We start from the raw sequence: 25,034 nt of genomic DNA on the forward strand, positions 1-25,034 counted from the left end.
GTTGCGGCGAGATCTTCTTGCGAAATTTCGGTCATCAATTTTCTCATCTGAAGGCGAAAATATTTTGTTGGCGCCGACCTACATAGGGAAAAACGATCGTCATGGAAGAAACGATCATCGTAATAAAATAAGGGAAATCAGAGCTCGCAGAGAAAGGTATAGCCGTTCGTTTCTTCCGCAAGCCGTTCGAAAGTGGAATGATAGGGAATTAGTGTTGAAGGTTGTTCGATGAACCCTCTGCCAAGCACTTAAGTGTGATTTGCAGAGTAGCCTTGTAGATATAGATGTAGATGAAACGGTGAAAGCGTTATCATTTAGACAATTTCTGACGGCTGTTTAGGAACAAAGATACGTTCAGCGTGGTATACGTCAAGTGAATATTGGGAAGTGGAACGAAGTGAAAGAAACAGGTTTCAGAGTAGACGTGTTTGCGTGCACTCAAGTTTGCAAATGAAGTATTACCCACGTTAAGTCCTATCTATCGCCGTAAGTCCACTATAACGTGACAGGTAATGATGCTACGGGCTAAGGCACTTGACTGCAGGAATGCGGGTTTGCATGCCCGACTCGCCGACCTGCTAACAGCACAGTGTTGAGCTATTATTATTGCCAAGGCTAGTGCGTGAGACGCCAGGAGCTGGGAGGGGAACGGACGAAGGGAGGTGGGGTGGTACCGGTATAAGGAGCTCGGGCGTTGTGTAAGAGCTTGCCGTCAGTCCGCGCCGTACATCGCCGCCATGCAGAGGTACGCGGGTCGAGTTGCCATGGTGACAGGAGCCAGTTCCGGCATCGGCGCTGCCATCACGAGGGCGCTCCTGCGGCACGGTCTCACCGTGGTGGGCGTGGATTTGCAGCCGGACAGGATGGAGGTAAGCCAAGCCACCCTAAACACACGCCCACGCACACATACCTGCCGGTGCGCACACTATAAAGCTACTATGTCAATAGTAACTGTACAATGTTAACTCTATATCCTCAGTGTAACAAAGCAGCTTAAACCACTTAATAAAAGCAAGGCCTCCAATCCACATTGTATACCGCCACTTTCCTTTCAGGGTATGCTGATACTATAGCTCCATATTGAGCAATTATATACAACCGCTCGCTCACAGAAAGATACGTATCTAAAGACTGCAAAATTGCTCAAGTCACACCGATACCCATAAACGGACTTAGGAGTAATCTGCTGAATTACAGGCGCATATCACTAACGTCGATTTGCAGTAGGGTTTTGGAATATACAGGGTGTTACAAAAAGGTACGGCCAAATTTTCAGGAAACATTCCTCACACACAAAGAAAGAAAGTATGTTATGTGGACATGTGTCCGGAAACGCTTACTTTGCATGTTAGAGCTCATTTTATTACTTCTCTTCAAATCACATTAATCATGGAATGGAAACACACAGAAACAGAATGTACCAGTGTGACTTCAAACACATTGAAGGAGAGACAGCATTGGTCGTATATTTTTGTTTATTATCGCAAAATCGATTTTCGGTCACTTAGTGACCATCTTCAGTGCTGTAATATATAACTTAAATTAGTAAGCACTGGTGTCAATAAGCTTATGGCGATCACATAGTCTATGTGATCGCCGTAAGCTTATTGACACCAGTGCTTACTAATTTAAGTTATATATTACAGCACTGAAGATGGTCACTAAGTGACCGAAAATCGATTTTGCGATAATAAACAAAAATATACGACCAATGCTGTCTCTCCTTCCAAGTATACCCATTATCTGGTCGTATTGCACAGGACACTGTGGAGTCGCCAATCAATTCAAACACTTTGTTACAGGAAATGTTCAAAATGTCCTCCGTTAGCGAGGATACATGCATCCACTCTCCGTCACATGGAATGCCTGATGCGCTGATGCAGCCCTGGAGAACGGCGTATTGTATCACAGCCGTCCACAATACGACCACGAAGAGTCTCTACATTTGGTACCGGGGTTGCGTAGACAAGAGCTTTCAAATGCCCCCATAAATTGAAGTCAAGAGGGTTGAGGTCAGGAGAGTGTGGAGGCCATGAAATTGGTCCGCCTCTACCAATCCATCGGTCACCGAATCTGTTGTTGAGAAGCGTACGAACACTTCTACTGAAATGTGCAGGAGCTCCATCGTGCATGAATCACATGTTGAGTCGTACTTGTAAAGGCACATGTTCTAGCAGCACAAGTAGAGTGTCCCATATGAAATCATGATAACGTGCTCCACTGAGCGTAGGTGGAAGAACATGGGGCCCAATCAAGAGGTTCAAATGGCTCTGAGCACTATGGGACTTAACAGCTATGGTCATCAGTCCCCTAGAACTTAGAACTACTTAACCCTAACTAACCTAAGGACATCACACAACACCCAGTCATCACGAGGCAGAGAAAATCCCTGACCCCGCCGGGAATCGAACTCGGGAACCCGGGCGCGGGAAGCGAGAACGCCCAATCAAGACATCACCAACAATGCCTGCCCAAACGTTCACAGAAAATCTGTGTTGATGGCGTGATTGCACAATTGCGTGCGGATTCTCGTCAGCTCACACATGTTGATTGTGAAAATTTACAATTTGATCACGTTGGAATGAAGCCTCATCCGTAAAGAGAACATTAGCACTGAAATGAGGATTGATACATTGTTGGATGAACCATTCGCAGAAGTGTACCCGTGGAGGCCAATGAGCTGCTGACAGTGCCTGCACACGCTGTACATGGTATGGAAACAACTGGTTCTCCCGTAGCACTTTCCATACAGTGACGTGGTCAACGTTACCTTGTATAGCAGCAACTTCTCTGACGCTGACATTAGGGTTATCGTCAACTGCACGAAGAATTGTCTCGTCCATTGCAGGCGTCCTCGTCGTTCTAGGTCTTCTCCAGTCGCCAGTCATAGGCTGGAATGTTCCGTGCTCCCTAAGACGCCGATCAATTGCTTCGAACGTCTTCCTGTAGGGACACCTTCGTTCTGGAAATCTGTCTCGATACAAACGTATCGCGCCACGGCTATTTGCCCGTGCTAATCCATACATCAAATGGGCATCTGCCAACTCCGCATTTGTAAACATTACACTGACTGCAAAACCACGTTCGTGATGAACACTAACCTGTTGAAGCTACGTACTGATGTGCTTGATGCTAGTACTGTAGAGCAATGAGTCGCATGTCAACGCAAGCACCGAAGTCAACATTACCTTCCTTCAATTGGGCCAACTGGCGGTGAATCGAGGAAGTACAGTACATACTGACGACACTAAAATGAGCTCTAACATGGAAACTAAGCGTTTCCGGACACATGTCCACATAACATCTTTTCTTTATTTGTGTGTGCGGAATGTTTCCTGAAAGTTTAGCCGTACCTTTTTGTAACACCCTGTATACTGTGTTCGAAGTACCTCGAAGAGAACGATTTATTGACACATAGTCAGCACGGATTCATAAAATATCGTTCTTGTGAAACACAACTATTTCTTTATACTCATGAAGCGATGCGTGATATCGACAAGGGATGTCAAATTGATTCCATATTTTTAGATAACCGGAAGACTTTCGACACCGTTGCTCATAAGCGTGTTCTAACCAAACTGCGTGCCTATGGAATATCGCATCAGAATATCGCCTCAGCTGTGCTACTGGATTCGTGATTTCCCGTCAGGAACGTCACACTTCGTAGTAATAGACGGAAAGTCATCGAGTAAAACGTAGAACAGAAGCAATATCCGGCGTTCCCCAAGGAAGTGTTATAGGCCCTCTATTGTTCCTGATCTGTATTAACAACATAGTAGCCCTCTGCTGCGTTTATATACTTCGTAAGTCAAGTGATTAACTTGTAGGTAGGAAATAGTGTCATAGAGTGTGAAGGGTCCGCGATCCCTTACCCAAGGATCAGCACTTTTTCCCTCACACAGGTCGATGGTAGGTTAAGCGCCGATAGCGCTAAGTGAATGATGTGTCAGTTTGACGAGTCTCGGGAGGAATTCGAGTTTGGCGTGTGTCGAATACAGGCGGAGTCGTCACCTTCGCGCCGTGTCGTACCAGCTAAGTCTTTCCCTACCGCTGTGGGTTGACTCTCAGCAGCAAAATAACCCATGATGGACGGAGCAAGGAGGACGTAAAAAGCAGACAAGCACTGGCAGAAAGGACATTCCTGGCCAAGAGAAGTTTGTTACTCTCTAACGCATGCCTTAATTTGACGAAGAAATTTCTGAGAACATACGCCTGGAGTACAGCTTGTATGGTAGTGAAATATGGATTGGAATGCGGGAAAACGGAACAGAAGAGAATCGAAGTATCTGTGATGTGGTGCTGCAGACGAATGGTGAAAATTAGGTGAGATAATAAGGTAAGGAATGAGACGGTTCGCACAGTCGGAGAGAAAGGAAGTATATGGAAAACACTGACAACAAGAAGGGCCAAGATGATAGGACATCTGTTAAAACATCAGAGAGTAAGTTCAATTGTACTAGAGGGAGCTGTAGAGGCTAGAAACTGCAGAGGAAGACAGAGATTGGGATGCATTCTGCAAATAATGGAGAACGGTGGCAACCCAACAGCCTGCTACAGCAAGCGGTGTGTGACCTTAGCGTTTCCCCATCACAACTACAAGTGGCGTGCACTTGCAAACGGCATCTTCAAGAGCGAAGTCCTGTGTCTGCTTCTCGCCACAAAAATCGAAACACGAAATAATACTCACCAGTATTCCATTGATAATGCTGCAGTTACATATGGAATCTGCAGCAGGCTTTTGGTAACGAGGTTTTATCAAGGCCACAAGTGTTTCGTTGGCACCTTATGTTTTCTGAAAGAAGAATCAATGTCGAAAGTGAACACCTCAGTGGGCGAGTATCAACACCACGAATAGTTGACAACAAGCCCAGGGTGAGAGAACTTGTATAAGCCGATCGAAGATTAACTGTGAGAACAATTGCAAACAAACTGAACATTCATCGGGAAACTGTCCATCTGATACTGACAGAATCGGAAAAGTTTGTGCCAAAATGAGTCCCAAAAATCTCACACGGCAACAAAAAGATCAACGGCTGTGGCTGCCAGTGTGTTGAAACAAGTAAAACTGAACCCAGAACTACTGGACCGAACTGCCACTGGTGATGAAAGTTACTTTTACTAGTATGATTTCGAGACCTAACGTCAAAGTTCACAATGGAATCGCCAAGACCAAAGAAAGCACGCTTCTTTGATTCTTTGACTCCACAGGTATTGTGCACAAAGAATGATTACCTCCAGACCAAACAGTAAACTCATACTATTACCAAGAAATTCTCGACAGATTTCGAAACCGGGACCATCGTGTATGTTCATATATTGCTAACAACTGGATCCTGCATCACGATAATGCACGATCCCATACTGCATTGAATGCTTGGCATTTTTTGACGCCAAAATCCGCTTCAGTGCTATCACAAACTTCTTATTAATCCGACAGCATTAAAAGACGTGAAGATGAGTTTGAGAGATGCTACCAACAATGGAAACACCGATGGAGTGTGTGAAGGTACAAAGACGTCACATTGAAGTTGATATCAATGTAGTTGATTAAAAATGTAAATAAAGATGCTTTTTGTAACCAATATCATTACTTTGTCACATCTCGTACCCCTGCATATATCTGCACTGTTTTTTTTTCTTGATTCATGTTTCGATCAGGTTACATGCACCAAGTTCATGACTCGACCAAGTACAACTGAAATATACAGAGTGAGAGATTCGATACCAGGGGATCGGCCGCTCTGTTAATTACCTTTCTTTGTAAGCATCAGAACGTGAAAATCATCTGTAGATTGGTACGACACCCTTAGGCTGCATGAACAGAGACTTGGAGAGGGCCATAAGAGCTGTACTACGTAGAGACCACGCTCACAAGCCTCTGCTACATGGTGCTAACTGACATATCAAGGAGCAGCCATGTCTAGCTACTACCTGTTCGAAAAACATCACTCGATATCAGCAGTTCCAAAAACGTTGAATGTCATTGTTTAAACCAGTGCAGAAAATATTCGAAATGCTTTCTGAGTGTTTAAATTCTGTAATCCTCTGTTGGGTAATATATTTTAATATATCTTTTCGGGTGCTTCCGTCTCGGAGAGATTCACTTCGAGCCGCGCCTGGTACAGTCTGATCCACGCATCTCGCAGGCACTGTGTTCGGCGCTGCGCGGGATAACGCGAAACACTTGCAGCCTCCGTCACAAAACCAGTTGGCTCAAGGTCTCACGTGTCAGCTTTGCGATGTTTTCATGTTAAGTACCCGCGAAAGACTTGCAGACTCCGTCACAAAACCAGTTGGCTCAAGGTCGCAGGTGTCAGCACGTGTCAGTTAAGTACCCGCTAGTAAGTTATCACATTTCACTACTTCCGTGTGCGCAGTTTCGCTTTGTTACGCAGACTCGTTCTTCTACACATATACAGTGAAACGCCAAAGAAACTAGGCATGAATATTCAAATACAGAGATATGTAAACAGGCAGAATATGGATGGCAACGCGTATATAAGACAACAAGCGTCTGGTGCACTTGTTAGATCGGTTGCTGCTCCTACAATGACATGCTATCAAGATTTAAGTAAGTTTGAAAGTGGTGCTATAGTTGGTCCACGAGTAATGGGACACAGCATTTCAGAGGCAGTGATGAAGTGGGGATTTTCCCGTACGTCCATTTCACGAATGGAATCCGGTTAAACATCAACCCTGACATCGCAGCGGCCGGAAAAAGATCCTGTAAGAACGGGACCAGCGACGACTGAAGAAAATCGTTCAACATGACAGAAGTGCAAACCTTCCGCAAAATTGCTGCAGATTTCAATGCTGGGCCATCAACAAATGTCAGCCAGTGAACAATTCAACGAAACGCCATCGATATGGACTTTCGGAGCCGATGGCCCTCTCGTGTAGCCTTGATGACTGCGCGACACAAAGCTTTTCGCCTCGCCTGGGCCTTTCAATACCGACAGTGGACTGTTGCTGACTGGAAACATGTTGCCTGGTCGGACGAGCCTCGTTTCAAATTGTGGGCTGCACGCGTCCGGGTATGGAGACAACCTTTCAAATCCATGGATCTTGCATATCAGCAGTGGACTGTTCAAGCTGGTGGAGGCTCTGTAATAGTGAGGGATTTGTCCAGTTGAAGTGATATGGGACCCCTGATTCGTCTAGATACGACTCTGACAGGTGACACGTACGTAAGCGTCCTGTCTGATCACACGCATACATTCATGTCCATTGTGCATTCCGACGGACTTGGGCAATTCCAGCAGGACAATGCGACATCTCCAGAATTGCTACAGTGTGCCTCCAGGAACTATTTTCCAAGTTTAAACAGCTCCGCTGACCACCAAATTCCCTCGAATTGAACTTTACTGAGTATATCTTCGATGCATTACAACATACTGTACAGAAAAGATCTCCATCGCCTTGTACTGTTACGGATTTATGGACAGCCCTGCATTATTCAAGCACTGCTTCAGGCGTTAGTCGAGTCCATGCCACGTCCTGTTGCGGCACTTCTGCGTGCTCGCAGGGCCCTAAGCGACATTAGGCATGTGTAACAGTTGGTTTGGCTCTTCAGTCTAGTTACAGCAATTCTGAAGATCAACGAAGTGCTCCTAACATAGTTGCTAGCTCACATTTTCTTTGCTTATGGCAGTATCGAATGGATATTGAAACACAAATTTAAAGTGTAACATCTATTGTGTTAAGGTTTTTCTACGTACATGTTGATGAGAAGAAGCTAAATCGAACATTAACTTTGCCCGAGCACAAAAACTGACAGTGGAAACATGTGGAGTCTCAGACAAGAGAGTGCTAGGCGTTGACGGAATCGTAACATCTTCAGAAGCTGCGTGTGTAATTAATCTCTTCCATTCGTCACGCAGCGGATGTAAACGGGAAAACAGCTTTACTCGACTAGACGATGTTAATAAAGGTGCGGTCTGAAGGATTAAGTTAGAATACTGCATCAATGTACAGCGAAGTCTGTGCAGAACTACAACAGGGAGCTGAGAACACAGGCGCGCAAACGTCCGTTCTGTACCTTCTAGGTCATCGCTTTTAAGTTCGGAAAAAGAAACAATGGATGCAAATTTTCTAAGGACCGAAAGGAAATTTGCCGCTTTGAGATCTAAATTTTTGCAGACTATGCGTTTATTGCATACATAGGTCCACAGGGATGTGGTTTGTCTGGACGAAATCTAGGTTTCGCAAAACCATAGGAACCAATACATTCGGGACGACTTTAAAGGACACTGCGGCCACCAAGCACCAATAGTCACTTATGCATAGTTTGTATGGGTGGTTTGGGTGGGCAGTGCAGTGATGAAGAGTCTGTAACAGATGTAGACATAATCGGTTCAGGATTTCAGTAGGTATGAAAAATTTGCTGGCCTTTTAAGGCGATATGTTGGAAAAAGATTGCTGGCCCATGCATTTAAGTCCTAGGGCGGTGCGGCACGCGGATTGTCTTGTCACTAAATCTCGGGATCCAACAATTATGTCATCAGCGAATGACTTTACCTTATATGGCAGTCCTAAAGAAACGTAAGGGTTCTTTCCTCACGCAACTGAAGCCAATGTCCCGACTAGAGACGATTCTACACAGGCCAGTGTGCTTATATAGTGTTCGATGTAGATGCAGGTGTCTGTGTGCTGTAAGGTAAAGTTGTTGTTGTTGTGGTCTTCAGTCCAGACACTGGTTTGATGCAGCTCTCCATGCTACTCTATCCTGTGCAAGCTTCTTCATCTCCCAGTACCTACTGCAACCAACATCCTTCTGAATCTGCCCTTCAATACTAAATTCCCTTGATGCTTCAGAATGTGTTCCTTCTCCTAGTCAAGTTGTGCCACAAATTTCTCTTCTCACCAATTCTATTCAATACCTCCTCATTAGTTATGTGATCTACCCATCTAATCTTCACCTTTTTTCTGTAGCGCCACATTTCGAAAGCTTCTATTCTCTTCTTGTCTAAACTATTTATCGTCAACGTTTTACTTCCATACATGGCTACACTCCATACAAATACTTTCAGAAACGACTTCCTGACGCTTAAATCTATACTCGATGTTAACAAATTTCTCTTCTTCAGGAACGCTTTCCTTGCCATTGCCAGTCTACATTTTATATCCTCTCTACTTCGACCATCATCAGTTGTTTTGCTCCCTAAATAGCAAAACTCCTTTACTACTGTAAGTGTCTCATTTCCTAATCTAATTCCCGCGGCATGACCCGATTTAATTCGACTACATTCCATTATCCTCGTTTTGTTTCTGTTGATGTTCCTTTCAAGACACTGTCCACTCCATTCAGCTGCTCTTCCAGTTCCTTTGCCGTCTCTGACAGAATTAGGTCATCGGCGAACCTCAAAGTTTTTATTTCTTCTCCATGGATTTTAATTCCGACTCCGAATTTTTCTTTTGTTTCCTTAACTGCTTGTTCAATATTCAGATTGAATAACATCGGGGATAGGCTACAAGTCTGTCTCCCTTCCCAAAAACTGCTTCGCTTTTATGCCCCTAGACTCTTATAACTGCCATCTGGTTCCTGTACAAATCGTAAATAGCCCTTCGGTGCCTGTATTTTACCTCTGCCACCTTCAGAATTTGAAAGAGAGTATTCCAGTCAACATTGTCAAAAGCTTTCTCTAAGTCTACAAATGCTAGAAACGTAGGTTTGCCTTTCCTTAATCATTTTTCTAAGATAAGTCGTAAGGTCAGTATTTCCCCACGTGTTCCAACATTTCTACGGAATCCAAACTGATCTTCCCCGAGGTCGGCTTCTACCAGTTTTTCCATTCGTCTGTAAAGAATTAGCCTTAGTATTTTGCAGCCATGGCTTATTAAACTGATAGTTCAGTAATTTTCACATCTGTCAACACCTGCTTTCTACGGGATTGGAATTATTATATTCTTCTTGAAGTCTGAGGGTATTTCGCGTGTCTCATACATCTTGCTCACTGGATGGTAGAGTTTTGTTAGGCCTGGCTCTCCCAAGGCTGTAAGTAGTTCTAATGGAATGTTTTCTACTCCGGGGCCTTGTTTCGACTCAGGTCTTTCAGTACTCTGTCAAACTCTTCACGCAGTACCGTAATTCCCATTTCATCTTCATCTACATCCTCTTCCATTTCCATAATACTGCCCTCAAGTACATCACCCTTGTATAGACCCTCTATATACTCCTTCCACCTTTTTGCTTTCCCTTCCTTGGTTGGAACTGAGTTTCCATCTGAGCTCTTGATATTCATGCAAGTGGCTCTCCTTTCTTCAAAGGTCTCTTTAATTTTCCTGTAGGCAGTATCTATCTTATCCCTAGTGATATGCGCCTCTACATCCTTACATTTGTCCTCTAGCCACCCTGCTTAGCCATTTTGCACTTCCTGTCGATCCCATTTTTGAGACGTTTGTATTCCTTTTGCCTGCTTCATTTACTGTATTTTTATATTTTCTCCTTTTATCAATTAAATGCAGTATCTCTTCCGTTACCCAAGGATTTCTACTAGCCCTCGTCTTTTTACCTACTTGATCCTCTGCTGCCTTCACTACTTCACCCCTCAAAGCTACCCATTCTTCTTCTACTGTATTTCTTTCCCCCATTGTTGTCAATCGTTCCCTAATGCTCTCCCTGAAGCTCTCTACAACCTCTGGTACTTTCAGTTTATCCAGGTCCCATCTTCTTAAATTAACACCTTTTTGCAGTTTCTTCAGTTTCAATCTACAGTTCATAACCAATAGATTGTAATCAGAGTCCACATCTGCTCCTGGAAATGCCTTACAATTTAAAACCTGGTTCCTGAATCTCTGTCTTATCATTATATAATCTATCTGAGACCTTCCAGTATCTTCAGGCTTCTTCCATGTATACAGCCTTCATTTATGATTCTTGAAGCAAGTGTTAGATATGATTAAGTGATGCTCTGTGCAAAATTCTACCAGGCGGCTTCCTCTTTCATTCCTTAATCCCATTCCACATTCACCTACTACGTTTCCTTCTCTTCCATTTCCTACTATCGAGTTCCAGTCACCCATGACAATTAAATTTTCGTCTCCTTTCACTATCTGGATAATTTCTTTTATCTCATCATGCATTTCGTCAATCTCTTCGTCATCTGCGGAGCAAGTTCACAAATAAACTTGTACTACTGTGGGAGGCGTGGGCTTCGTATCTATCTTGGCCACAATAATGCTTTCATTATGCTGTTTGTAGTAGCTTATCCGCATTCCTGTTTTCCTATTCATTATTAAACCTACTCCTGCATTACCCCTATTTGATTTTGTGTTTATAACCCTGTAGTCACCTGACCAGAAGTCTTGTTCATCCTGCCACCGAACTTCACTAACACGCACTATATCTAACTTTAACCTAACCATTTCCCTTTTTAAGTTTTCTAACCTACCTGCCCGATTAAGGGATCTGACATTCCTCGCTCCGATCCATAGAACGCCAGTTTTCTTTCTCCTGATAACAATGATTAGTCCCCGACCGGAGATCCGAATGGGGGACTATTTTACCTCCGGAATATTTTACCCAAGAGGACGCCATCATCATTTAACCATACAGTAAAGCTGCATACCCTCGGGAAAAATTACGGCTGTAGTTTCCCTTTGCTTTCAGCCGTTCGCAATACCAGCACAGCAAGGCCGTTTTGGTTAGTGTTACAAGGCCAGATCAGTCAATCATTCAGACTGTTGCCCCTGCAACTAATGAAAAGGCTGGTGCCCCTCTTCGGGAACCACACGTTTGTCCGGCCTCACAACAGATACCTCTCCGCTGTAGTTGTACCTACGGTGTGTGTGTGGGGGGGGGGGGGGGGGGTGTAACGCAAAGATGAATCCAAATTCCCTACTTGCAAGAAGGAGCTGTTATTATGTCGATTCCACCTTTTATTCCCTACGTCAAACACATCAATAGTTTATTACTAGAACAAATGAAGCAGTCATGTAGCGGAACTGGATGAAAAGGTGGGCTTTTAATCCAGAGTGGGCAAAATTTACTAACGCAGGACGTTAATGAAAAAAAAAAAATTGTCTCCTCGTGAATTTAACTCGTAAAATGTATGCAGTAGAGTGAGTTTCCTTTTTTATGTTTCGTGTAAAAGATATTTGTGAAAAGGCCACTTTTAATACCGCGGTTTGGGGGAGGGGGGTCTTGGTGCTCGGTCCCTATTTGAGCATTTGAGCTTAGCCCGGACCAGCTGCCATTTATATACTCATTCGAACATCTGTCTTTAGCTGTGTTACAGTATATTAAATAAGGTTTGTACGGGAGCTGATGTAAGGTCAAATTGTACGAATCTATTAATTCCATTTGCAAAAGATTGTTCCTGGTCTATATTAACGACATAGGGGACAATCTCAGTAGCCGTCTTAGATTGTTTTGCAGATGATGCTGTCATTTACCGTCTTGTAAAGTCATCAGATGACCAGAACGAATTGCAAAGTGATTTAGATAAGATATCTGTATGGTGAGAAAAGCGGCAATTGACCCTGAATAAAGAAATGTGCCTGGTTATTCACGTGAGTACGAAAAGAAAGCCTCTAACTTTCGATTACACTATAAGTCACACAAATCTGAAATCTGTAAATTCAACTGAATACTTAGGGATTGCAATTTCAAATAACCTAAATTGGAACGATCGCATAGATAACGTTGTGGGTGAACCAAACCAAAGAGTCGGATTCATTGGCAGAACACTTAGAAGGTGCAACAGGTCTACTAAAGAGATTGCTTACACCACGCTTGTCCGCCCTATTCTGGAGTGCTGTGCTGTGTGGGATCCGCATCAGGGGGGACTGACGGATGACATCGAAAAAGTTCAAAGAAGGGCAGCTCGTTTTGTATTATAGCGAAATAGGGGTGTTAGTGTCACAGACATGATACGTGCATTGGAGTGGCAATCATTAAAACAAAGGCGTTTTTCGTTGCGACGGGATCTTCACATTAAATTTCAATCAGCAGTTTTTTCCTCCGATTGCGAAAACATGCTGTCGTCACCCACCTACATAGGGAGAAATGATCATCACGATGAAATAAGAGAAATCAGGGCTCGCACAGAAAAATTTAAGTGCTCGTTTTTCCCGCGCGCCATTCGAGAGTGGAACGGTAGAGAGACGGCTTGAAGGAGGTTCATTGAACCTTCTGCCAAGCACTTTATTGTGAATAGCAGCGTAATCACGTAGATGTAGAGCTGAAGTTAATGTTCAGCTAATGGCACCATTTGTATGTGCACCGCTCGGATTTTACGTGCAAAAAAAATCACCATTAAATAACTCTGGGCTAGAGAGAGACTGATGGGTCAAATTTGGGCAACCGGCATTTCAGACCTTAGTCTAAGAAAAGTTTTAACCACTTAAAAAAATCTCGCTTTGTTTGGATTTTACGTGCAAAAAAACATGGTTTTGTGGGAGGTTTTTTAGCGCAGCACATCTATACCTTAAACTTCTACGAATCACTTCAAACTATGCACGAAGGTACATAAATGGATAAAGTCAGAATGGATTTTTTTAAATCCAGTAATCTTTATCCCTCGTCCAGATACGATGGTTTAAAGTCAAACTGAAATTCGTTTTTACGTGAATTGAATGCGCTTACTGTTGAAAGGAATCAGTGAAATAAAAAATGCATTCTTACAATAAAACTGAAAACTCGCTTTCAAAAATCTGCCTATATCCTGATTTTATGAGCAAAAACCGCGTTTTGCAAGGTTTTTAGGCTCGCCACTTCTGTGCTTCCAACTTGAGCGAATCTGTTCAAATTTTTTAAGGAGCTATGCAACTTAATTAATGGTCGCCCTGTTGTTTTGTAAAAAGTTTTATCCGTTCCCACGACACAAGCAACATGGTTCGAAAGACGATACAAAAACGTTTACCGGATCATTCGTCATCCGAGTCAACAAAAATCTACATCGATTGTCGAGCTATGGCGCTCTAATATCAAAATTGTGGTAGAGTAAAAGTTAGGGACCAGAATGAAAAATGCTTCTATCGTAGCACAAAAAAAAGACGAAGACCTCCTCGGCAGAGATAGGAACGTAAAGGAAGGGAACTAGCTTTTCGACTTGTCTGACAGCTCCAAAGAAATTTAGATCAGAACATCTTGACGTATTCGCGTTTATTTACGAGTTAAACCTACTTTCCCAGTGCAGTGAGCTCTCTTAGACCAACCCCCTGTTACAGGTATGGTGAGGGGCTTAAGAAAAAACAGGCACAAATTTATGTGCTTCTAGAGAGTGGACGCATCTACAGCAGGAAGCATACGAGCGTGTAACAGGAAGTATCCCAGAGGGGACGCATTCATCCTAAACATTAACGACACGCTGTCATATTTCACGACATGACAAGTGCTATGTTGGATGACATGGATAGCATGTGTATGCTATACGATATGACATCATGTATCATGTTAATTTAATTGACACAATGTATTACGTTACATGACATCGGTATTAATACTGACAAGTAAAAAAGCGCGAATAGCTCTAGATGTTTTATTTAAATGTCTTTGAATCTATTAGATAAATCGAACAGCTAGTTTTCTTATTTTACATCCCTAACTCTACCAGGAATTTGTCGCACTTTTCGTGCTACTAAAGGAGCATTTTTCATTCTGGTAGCCGTATCATGGATTTGGTTTTGCAACATTGGTAACAGAGTTAAACAACAGTCTAACTTGATGGAGGTTACTTTGTAGGCCACCCGTACTCCACCACCACTCCCCTTGACTCCTTCTCTTCGGACGCATTGCTATATTCTCGAGAGTTCAGAGAGTATTGAGAAAACTAGAAAGTATAAGATGATTTGCAACAGTTAGGCACCTACCTGCGCGTGGTCTGGACTTTCCTTTCCGTAACGAGGTTGCTATCAGCATAGCCATAAAGATTACTTTTGGCTGTAATGACCACTGAGTGGAAAGTCATGCAGTAACTTACCAGAGTTATTAACTCGGACAAAGATACTACATAGATACTGCTATCAACTGCAGACAGCTAAAAATATGACAGACGTAATTCATACATCTTTCCTGTTCCTTAAATGTGACAAGTTCGACACAACGCCGCACATATTATCTGTAACTTCAGCAGGTTTCTTAGGCTTGTATAAGATAAGCATATAACAGTGGTGTTTTCTTGACAAAATAAGAGAGATAGCGATTCTTCAGTCCGTACCGGCATATATCGTGAGCGAAAAGTTCAAAGATAAACGTCTGACACGTGGCACTAAACATGTACCCTCGATGGTCTGATTATTCGTTCTGGATTGTTTTGCTCATGCAGTACGCCGGGAAATTATGATTCGCTTTAGCTATCTCTGTCACCGCAGTAAACAGACAGAACAAAAAATTTGCGACAACAAAGAGACATCAGTCTATTCTGTGTAACACCGCCTTGACAATGGCCTTGATTCGACGACAAAGACAGCCCGCAAATTCGTTCATTTATATCCACCTGAATCCATTAACTGCTTTTTCACTCAGTGGAGCTACCATATTGCAAAGATATTGATTTTATGTTTCACCTGCTGTTCAAAGTAGCCCTAAGCACTTTCTACGTGATTAAGATGGGAATGTCTCACATCCTATTTAGTCCGATCATTTCTGCTCTGGAAGACAAGTGCTCGGGCTCAAAAGGTGGTGTAGTCTTTCACCACTGCTGTTCAGTCTATTCATCGAAGAAGCAACGACGGAAATAAAGGAAGGATTCAAGAGTGGAGGTAAAATTCAGAGCGAAGGAAACAAATCATAAGATTCGCTGATATCATTGCTATCCTCAGTGAAAGTGAAGATTTACAGGGTCAGTTGAATGGAATGAACATTGTATTGAGTACAGTGTATCGACTGAGAGTAAATCGATTAAAGACGAAAGTAATGAGAAGTGCCAGAAATGAGAACAGCGAGAAACTTCAGAACTGGGGATCATGATGTAGACGGAATTAAGGTATCAATTATTCGAAGTGACAGTCATAATCGCATTATTTATTTATTTAGTTACCAACCGTGCACAGGCAGGGTGACGACTCTAACGAGCGACCAAATGGTGTAAATTGCCCTCAAGATGACCCCATCTCGGGTTGAAACCGGTTGGCGGCAAAATAAATAATGGGATTGTCATTTCGAATAATTGGTTATAAGTAAATTAATCGTTGTTTATCTCCATACAACAACTATGTTGTCTAAAAATTTAGAAGTTAAGGAACTCAGCTACCTAGACAGATGGACGGTACACGGAGGACGTACAAAGCAGAGTAGCACTAGGAAAAAGTTCATTCCTCGCCAGGAGAGGTCTACTAACGTCAAACATAGTCCGTAATTATAGGAAGAAATCTCGTACGTTTGGAGCATAGCATTGTATGGTAGTGAAACGTGGACTGTGACAAAACACTAAACAGAAGAGAATCGAAGCCTTTGAGATGTGGTGCTACAGAAGAATATTGAAAATTAGATGGCCTGATAAAGTAAGGAATGAGGAGTTTCTCTAGAGAATCGGCAAGGAAAGAATACGTGGAAAATACTGACGAGAAGAAGGGACAGAGCAACAGGACACCTGGACATCAGGTGGGCTGCTAGATTTGTTACCTTTAGGTTCGAACAACACACAGCTATTAAGGAGAAGCTTCGGTAACTTAAATGGGAATCCCTGGAGGAAAGCCTACGTTCCTTTAGAGGAATACTACTGAGGAAATTTACAGAACCTGCATTTGAAGCTGACTGCGGAACGAATCCACTGCCGTCAACATACATTTCGCGTAATGCCCACGAAGATAAGATACGAGCAACTACGGCCCCTACGGAGGCTTATAAACAATCTTTTTTTCTCGCTCTATTTGCGAGTGGAACAGGAAAACAAATGACTAGTACTGGTTCAGGGTATCCTCCCCCACGCACAGTACAGTGGCTTGCGGAGTATGTATGTTGATGTAGATCAGGGAATAACTTCCGTGGTACTAGAGGGAGTTGTAGAGGGTAAAAACCGTAGAAGAAGACAGAGACTGGAATACACCCGGTAAACAAATGAGGACGTTGGTAGCAGGTGCTACTTTGAAATGAAAAGGTTGGCACAGGAGAAGACTTCTTGGCGCGCTGTGCATCAGATCATACAGAAGACTGATGATTAAAAAAATTCTGGCCAGTCGTGCAACAAGTATTGGTCACGCCAGGAACATATGCGTGTAGCTCTCTGAACACGACCATTGTGAGTCGTGCCGCGTACTCGGCATGAAAATGTAGAATAAATTATAACTTTTGCTCACTCGGAACGTTAAAATAAACATCTTTGTTCAGGTTCAAGATAACCTGAATGAGTGGGCCATGGTCATGATTTGCAAAACGTCCCCAAAACATCTCAGGACTACTTTCGACCCCCCCCCCCCCCCCACACACACACATGCAAACCCACACCTCATCCGATCTTCGGTGTACTTGACACCTTGTAACCTTTGAAAACAGTCCAAATCCTGTCTTCTCTGAATGCATCGGACGCCTTCACCCCAGCTGTTGTCCAAGTTCTGCGGTGTTTGCCTCACTGAGGACGTGCAGCTTCATGTGCCACTGTGAACATTGGCCTTTTTCGAAGTATCCGACTCCAAATGTCCAGCCATTGCTTGCAACTCCCTTCGTAGAGCTCGCTCGCAAAGTGCTTGAGATGAACCTGTATTCATTAATAGAAGCACTTCGTGTGGGATTTGAAACGGATTGTCTATGGCCCAAGTCTGCTAGCACCTTTGTAACACATATTACACTCTAAGGCAATAAAAACATGCACCACAAAGGAATTAACAAAATCGGATGACAATCCGTACACATGACGTACATGTGCAGACAAACACATGATTACAATTTTAGATAAAATGGTTGATGTATTCAGGAGAAAGAGCTTCGCAAATTGAGCAACTCTTTACTGCGTTGGTCCACCTCTGGCCCTTATAAAAGCAGTTATTCGTATTGGCACTGATTGAACAGAGTTTCTGGGTGTCCTCTTGAAGGATACGTGCCAAATTCTGTCCATTTAGCGCGCTAGATAGTCAGAATCCCCACCTGGCTTGAAGGCCCTGCCCACAGTGCTCCAAACGCTCTCAGTCGGGCAGAGATGCTGAGACCTTGCTGGCCAAGGTAGGATTTGCAAAGCACAAAGACAAGCAGCTGAAACTCTAGCCGTTTGTGGGCGCGCATTATCTTGCTGAAATGTAAGCCCAGGGTGGCTTGCCGCTCTGCTGTAAGGATGCTGCTGATGACAACCAAATGGGCCCCGTTACGAAATCGTATGGCGTCATCACCACTGCCGGTTGTCGTGCCATATGGCTGGCGACAGTCAGGTTGGTATCTCACCGTGTCTTCAGACATGTCGCCGCTGGTCGTCGGAGCTCAATTCGAAAATCAATGAGATTCCAGGCAGAAGACGTGTCTGCAGACGCCTCAGACAGCAGTGATTTTTGCCCACCATATGGCTCTACAGCCAAGAGTGATGGTTTACAGAGCCATGTCATTTCAAAGCAGGTCCACTTTGGTTGTTACCTGCAGCACCCTTACAGCACAGTGGCAAGTCATCCTGGGCTTACATTTCAAGAGGATAATGCCCACCCGCACACGGCGAGAGTTTATACTGCTTCCGGAATGAAATTTTCACCGTGCAGCGGAGTCTGCGCTAATATGAAACGTCCTGGCAGATTAAAACTGTGTGTCGGACCGAGACTCGAACTAGAAATATTTGCCTACCGCGGGCAAGTGCTCTACCTTACTGGCCAAGGCCCCGAGTTCGAGTCTCGGTCCGGCACACAGTTTTAGTCTGCCAGGAAGTTTCGTACTGCTTGTCTTCGTGCTTACCTTGGTCAGTAAGGTCTCCCAATTTGAGAACGATTGGAACGTTTTGGGCAGAAACTCCAATCAGCCTGGGATATAGACGATCTAACATGCCAATTGCAATGATTTTCTCGTTATACTCCTCAGGACTACGTCCAACAATTGTAACAATCGTGCCTAGTCGACTAATTGCTCGCATGAGCCCAGAAGTGGACCAACGCGTTATTGACTTCCCCAGTTTGTAAAGAAAGCTCTTTCTCTTGCATAAACCATCCAAATTTCTGAAATTTTTATCATTTGTTTGTCTGTACGTGTGCATCACATTTGTCGATTTTCGTCCTTTTCGGATAACTCCTTCATGGTGTGTTGTTCCCCCTTCCCCCCGATCCCCCCCCCCCTCTTTGAATGTATTTTGTTCGGTGAACTCCAGTAAGCTATCAGTGACGAACCCACCACCGTTGGTGTGGTGTCACCGCCAGACACCACACTCGCTAGGTGGTAGCCTTTAAATCGGCCGCGGTCCATTAGTATACGCCGGACCCGCGTGTCGCCACTGTCAGTGATAGCAGACCGAGCGCCACCACACGGCAGGTCTAGAAAGACGTACTAGCACTCGCCCCAGTTGTACAGCCGACGTTGCTAGCCATGGTTCACTGACAATCACGCTCTCATTTGCCGAGACGATAGTTAGCATAGCCTTCAGCTAAGACATTTGCTACGACCTAGCAAGGCGCCATCACCAAGTATATTGAAATGGAGATTATATCTGTACAAGAGCGATGTTATACAATTAGGGATTAAAGTTAAGTATTCCAGAAGCTACGTACTTTTCTTTATAGCATTCATTACGTATCCTGTTTCAGACCTCACGCCAGCCTGCGTGAGTTTAAGCGCGTGCCTTTCGGCTTTCTCTCACTGTGTCTAGGCTGTCCTGTCTAGACACAACAGATGGCACATGACTTTTCACATATGAAATACGCCGGTGAATACTGAATGATGGCATCGGATGCTTCTAGGGGAAGATATTTTCCACTCGTCTGGGTGCTTTTCCCTCTTGTAAATTAGAAGAATTATAGTTTCAAACAACTTCCGGCTATTCAGCCAGGTAATATTTTGAGAGACTGCCGATATCTCGATGGGAGTACGCCATTTTCAAGGCAAAATGGCGGAGTGTACTCACGCCAAAATATCGGCGGTCGCTGAAAATATTACCTGGTTAAATACCCGTAAGTTGTTTGAAAATTGTATACGCCAGGAGAAATTCAGGTCTCACATAGAAGAATTATAGTTTGACGACCTGATCGACATTGTATGTCACTGTGGGGTGTGACGGTGGTGCTGTAGAAAACCAGTAACAGCACAATGAGAGTTCAGCGGCTTCCAACGTGGACTAGTCATTGAATGTCACCTAACTAACAGATCCAGCAGGCACGTTTCAACTCTTCTAAAGGTGCCCACATTGACTGTTGGTGATGTAACTGTGCAGTGGAAAAGTGGAGGAACAACCACAGATAAAGTAACGCCAGGAGGGCCTCGTCTACTGACAAACAGAGACCGTTAGCAGAAGGCAGCAGTTAAAATTCGCATGAAATCAGCGGGAGGAATCAGTCGTAAGTTTCAAAAGTGCTGCCAGAAGTTCCCCTAGCACAGTGTCTGTGCCTGGCCGTTGAGAAGAATGCAGAAAGAGCAGCTCCTCATGAGCCACATACTAAAAACAAAACAAAAAATGCCTTTTGGGGCTTGACTTAGGATGAAGAACAACGCCACTGGTCAGTGGATGACAGGAAAAGAGTGACTTAGAGCGATGAATCGCGCACTGCCCCGTAGCAACCCAACGAAAGTGTTTGGATTTGGCGAGTGCTTGGAGAACGTTACCTTGGCTCATGTGTAGTGTCAACTGTGGAGGAGGTGGTATTACAGTATTGGGAGAGGGGGGGGGGGGGGGGTGGCGCCGGGAGTGACGTCGAGGGTGTTTACCCCTAATAGCGGAAGAATCAGCAATGATCAACGGCATGAGCAAGCAGAAACCAATGTAAACCACTGCATTAAACACACATAACGTGTATCCACAGGATCTGTGGCCTGTAATTGAAAAGCGTCATGATGATCTCTCCATTGGCAAAAGATTCCGGAATAGTTCCTCATTCAGATCTCCGGGAGGGGACTGCCAAGGGAGCGGTGACCATGAGGAAAAGCATGAATAACCAACGAAATGATGACGTTCTAAGACTCGGGGCGTGGAATGTCAGAAACTTGAACGTGGTAAGAAAGCTAGAAAATCTTAAAAGGGAAATGCAAAGGCTCAATCTAGAAATAGTAGGGGTCAGTGAAGTGAAATGAAAAGAAGACAAGGATTTCTGGTCAGATGAGTGTACGGTAATATCAACAGCAGCAGGAAATGGTATAACGGGAGTAGGATTCGTTATGAGTAAGAAGGTAAGGCAAAGAGTGTGTTACTGTAAACAGTTCAGTAATAGAGTTATCAGAATCGACAGCAAACCAGCACCGACAACGATGGTTCAGGTATACATGCCGACGTCGCGAGCTGAAGATGAAGAGATAGAGAAAGTATGTAAGTATAATGAAAATGGTTCAAATGGCTCTGAGCACTATGGTACTCAACTGCTGTGGTCATCAGTCCCCTAGAACTTAGAACTACTTAAACCTAACTAACCTAAGGACATCACACACACCCATGCCCGAGGCAGGATTCGAACCTGCGACCGTAGCAGCAGCGCGGCTCCGGACTGGAGTGCCTAGAACGCACGGCCACCGCAGTCGGCGAGTATAATGAAAAGGTAATACACTACGTAAAGGCAGAAGAAAACCTAATACTCATCGGGGACAGGAATACATTTTTAGGCGAAGGAGCAGAAGAAATGGTTACAGGAGAATGTGAGCTTCGGACAAGGAAAGTGAGAGGAGAAACACTGAGTTCTGTAATAACTTTCAACTCGTAATAGCGAATACTCTCTTCAATAATCACAAGAGGAGAAGGTATACTTGGAAAAGGCGTGGTGATACCGGAAGACTTCAGTTAGATTCCATCATGGTGAGAAATCAGATATTGGCTTGTAAGGCGTACCCAGGAGCAAATATAGACTCAGATCACAACGTAGTGATGATGAAGAGTAGGCTGAAGTCTAAGAAGTTACTCAGGAAGAATCAATATGCAAAGAAGTTGGATACAGAAGTACTAACGAATCACGAGATACTTTTGAAATTCTCTAAGGCTATAGATACAGCAATAATGACTAGCTCAGTAGGCAGTACAGTTGAAGAGGAATGGACATCTCTAAAAAGGGCCATCACAGAAGTTGGGAAGAAAAACATAGGTACAAAGAAGGTAACTGCGAAGAAACCATGGATAACAGAAGAAATATTTCAGCTAACTGATGAAAGAAGGAAGTTTAAAAATGCTCAAGTATATTCAGGAATATAGAAATATAAGTCACTTAGGAATGAAATGAAAAGTGCAGGGAAGCTAGGGCGAAATGGCTGTATGAAAAATGTGAAGAAATCGAAATGATTGTCGGCAGGACTGACGCAACTTACAGGAAATTCGAAACAACTTTCGGTGAAATTAAAAGCAAGGGTGGTAACATTACGAGTGTAACGGGAGATCCACTGTTAAATACAGAGGAGAGAGCAGATGGATGGAAAGAGGACATTGAAAGCCTCTTGAGAGAGAAAATTTGTCTGATGTGATAAAAGAAGAAGCAGGAGTTGATTTAGAAGAGATAGGGATACAGTATTAGCCTCAAAATTTATAAGAGCCTTGGAGGACTTACGATCAAATAAGGCAGAAGGGACAGATTACAGTCCATCAGAATTTCGAATATCGGTGGGGGCAGTGGCAAAAAACCGACTGTTTACTTTGGTGTGTAGAATGTATGAGTCTAGCGACATACCATATGGCTTTCGGAAAAATATTTGCCACACAATATCCAAGACTACAAGAGCTGACAAGTGCGAGAATTATCGCACAATCAGCTTAACAGCTCATGCATCCAAGTTACTGACGAAAATAACATACAGAAGAATAGAAAAGAAATTTCAGGATGTGTCAGATGACGATCAGTTTGGCTTTAGGAAAGGTAAAGGCACTAAAGAGGCAATGCTGACGTTGCGGGTGGTAATGGAAGCAAGAGTAAAGAAAAATCAAGACACGTTAATAGGATTTATCGACCTGGAGAAAGCGTTTTATGTGACTACGTAGGCTTTCCCGGCGTAATAAGTCTTGAAAGTCTCTTCGGGTTTGCTGCCGGACCCTAAAATCAACTTGACTCGATATTTCGGCGATCCAACTGTTCGCCATCTTCAGGAAAATGCTGCTTATGCTGATGAGTCCCGCTGAGAACTGTCGCCAGGTTGCAAATCGACGTCCTATATAGGTCACCGTTCAGTACACGGCGCATGCGCCGCCCATCACAGTTTCTGCCTTCCAAAACAGGGAGATGGCACCGCCCTTAGTGAAACACTGCTGGCAACGATATATCGCAATCAAGGCCGCACCAAAGAACGTTCAGCTTTGATGCGAGATAATACGGGATTCCACGTCTTGCTAAGAGGAAACCCATTGTCTCTGTTGATTAAATTATCAGTCAATCTAATTTCAATCGCCTCTTTATACACACTGTTCCAAAAACCGGAAATGTTGGCAACCACAACAGTTTCCTCAAATTTCATTTTGTGTCCCTCATTTAGGCAGTGTTCTGCTACCGCCGATTTTTCCGGCTGTTGTAGCCTCGTATGTCGGCGATGTTCCACACACCTGTCTTGCACTGTGCGAATAGAACGGCCAACGTAAGCTTTCCCACATTGACACGGAATTTTGTGCACCCCGGGTTTCCTAAGCCTCAAATCATCCTTTACAGAGCCGAGCAGAGCCCTAATCTTAGAAGGTGGAGCCGGCCGCGGTGGTCTAGCGGTTCTAGGCGCTCAGTCCGGAGTCGCGCGACTGCTACGGTCGCAGGTTCGAATCCTGCCTCGGGCATGGATGTGTGTGATGTCCTTAGGTTAGTTAGGTTTAAGTAGTTCTAAGTTCTAGGGGACTTATGACCTCAGCAGTTGAGTCCCATAGTGCTCAGAGCCAGCCATTTAGAAGGTGGACGGAAAACACTCTTAATGTTAAAATTCCTTAAAATTCGTTGATGAATTTAATCAACAGAGACAATGGGTTTCCTCTTAGCAAGACGTGGAATCCTGTATTATCTCGCATCAAAGCTGAACGTTCTTTGGTGCGGCCTTGATTGCGATATATCGTTGCCAGCAGTGTTTCACTAAGGGTGGTGCCACCTCCCTGTTTTGGAAGGCAGAAACTGTGATGGGCGGCGCATGCGCCGTGTACTGAACGGTGGCCTATATAGGACGTCGATTTGCAACCTGGCGACAGTTCTCAGCGGGACTCATCAGCATAAGCAGCATTTTCCTGAAGATGGCGAACAGTTGGATCGCCGAAATATCGAGTCAAGTTGATTTTAGGATCCGGCAGCAATCCCGAAGAGACTTTCAAAAAAGCGTTTTACACTGTAAAATGGCGCAAGGCGTTCGAAATTATGAGAAAAATAGGGGTAAGCTATAGGGAGAGGCGTGTAATATGCAATATGTAGAAAAGCGATACGGTAAAATAAGAGTGGATGACCAAGAACGAAGTGCTCGATTAAAAAGAGTGTAAGATAGGGACGAAGCCTTTATCCGCTCGTGTTCAGTCTGCACATCGAAGAAGCAATGATGGAAATAAATGAAAGGTTCAGGAGTGGAATTAAAATTCAAGGTGGATGGGTATCCATGATGCAATTCGTTGATGACATTGCTATCCTGAGTGAAAGTGAAAAAGAGTTACTTGATCTGCTGAATGGAATGAGCAGTCTAATGAGTAAATAGTACGGATTGAGAGTAAGTCGAAGAGAGACGAAAGAAACGAGAAGTAACAGAAATTAGAACAACGAGAACCTTAACATCAGGATCGATGGCCACGAAGTAGATGAAATTAAGGAATTTGACTACCTAGTCAGCAAAATAACGGAGTTAGATGTGGCTGATGCACTAGCATAGATTAATTAGCCGAGTTGAGGGCAAAGTAGGAGGTTGTAATAGCTATAATCCCTCATGGACAGAGAGAGACAGAGGGGGGGGGGAGGGTTGCAGTGGCGGAGGGGAGGGAGTCTCCTCATCAATCTGCCGTCTCAGTAGACTTCACTCACATAATATGACTGTCAATGACCACAGTTCCCTCCTGAAATCCTGT

The 25,034-nt window shown here is 43.9% G+C and overlaps 1 protein-coding gene across 1 annotated transcript in view; it reads left to right on the forward strand.

Annotated features, from left to right (window-relative positions):
• The first annotated feature begins 704 nt into the window (after positions 1–704).
• LOC124777200 (dehydrogenase/reductase SDR family member 11-like) overlaps positions 705–25,034 on the forward strand; it is a 128,053-nt gene continuing 103,723 nt past the window's right edge. Inside the window, exon 1 of the mRNA XM_047252515.1 lies at positions 705–869. Coding sequence (XP_047108471.1) covers positions 738–869 — 132 coding nt within the window. The 5' untranslated portion in view covers positions 705–737. The remainder of the gene's footprint in view (positions 870–25,034) is intronic.

This window comes from Schistocerca piceifrons, chromosome 2 (genome assembly GCF_021461385.2).
Source record: "Schistocerca piceifrons isolate TAMUIC-IGC-003096 chromosome 2, iqSchPice1.1, whole genome shotgun sequence".
NCBI classification, from domain to species: Eukaryota; Metazoa; Arthropoda; class Insecta; order Orthoptera; family Acrididae; genus Schistocerca; species Schistocerca piceifrons.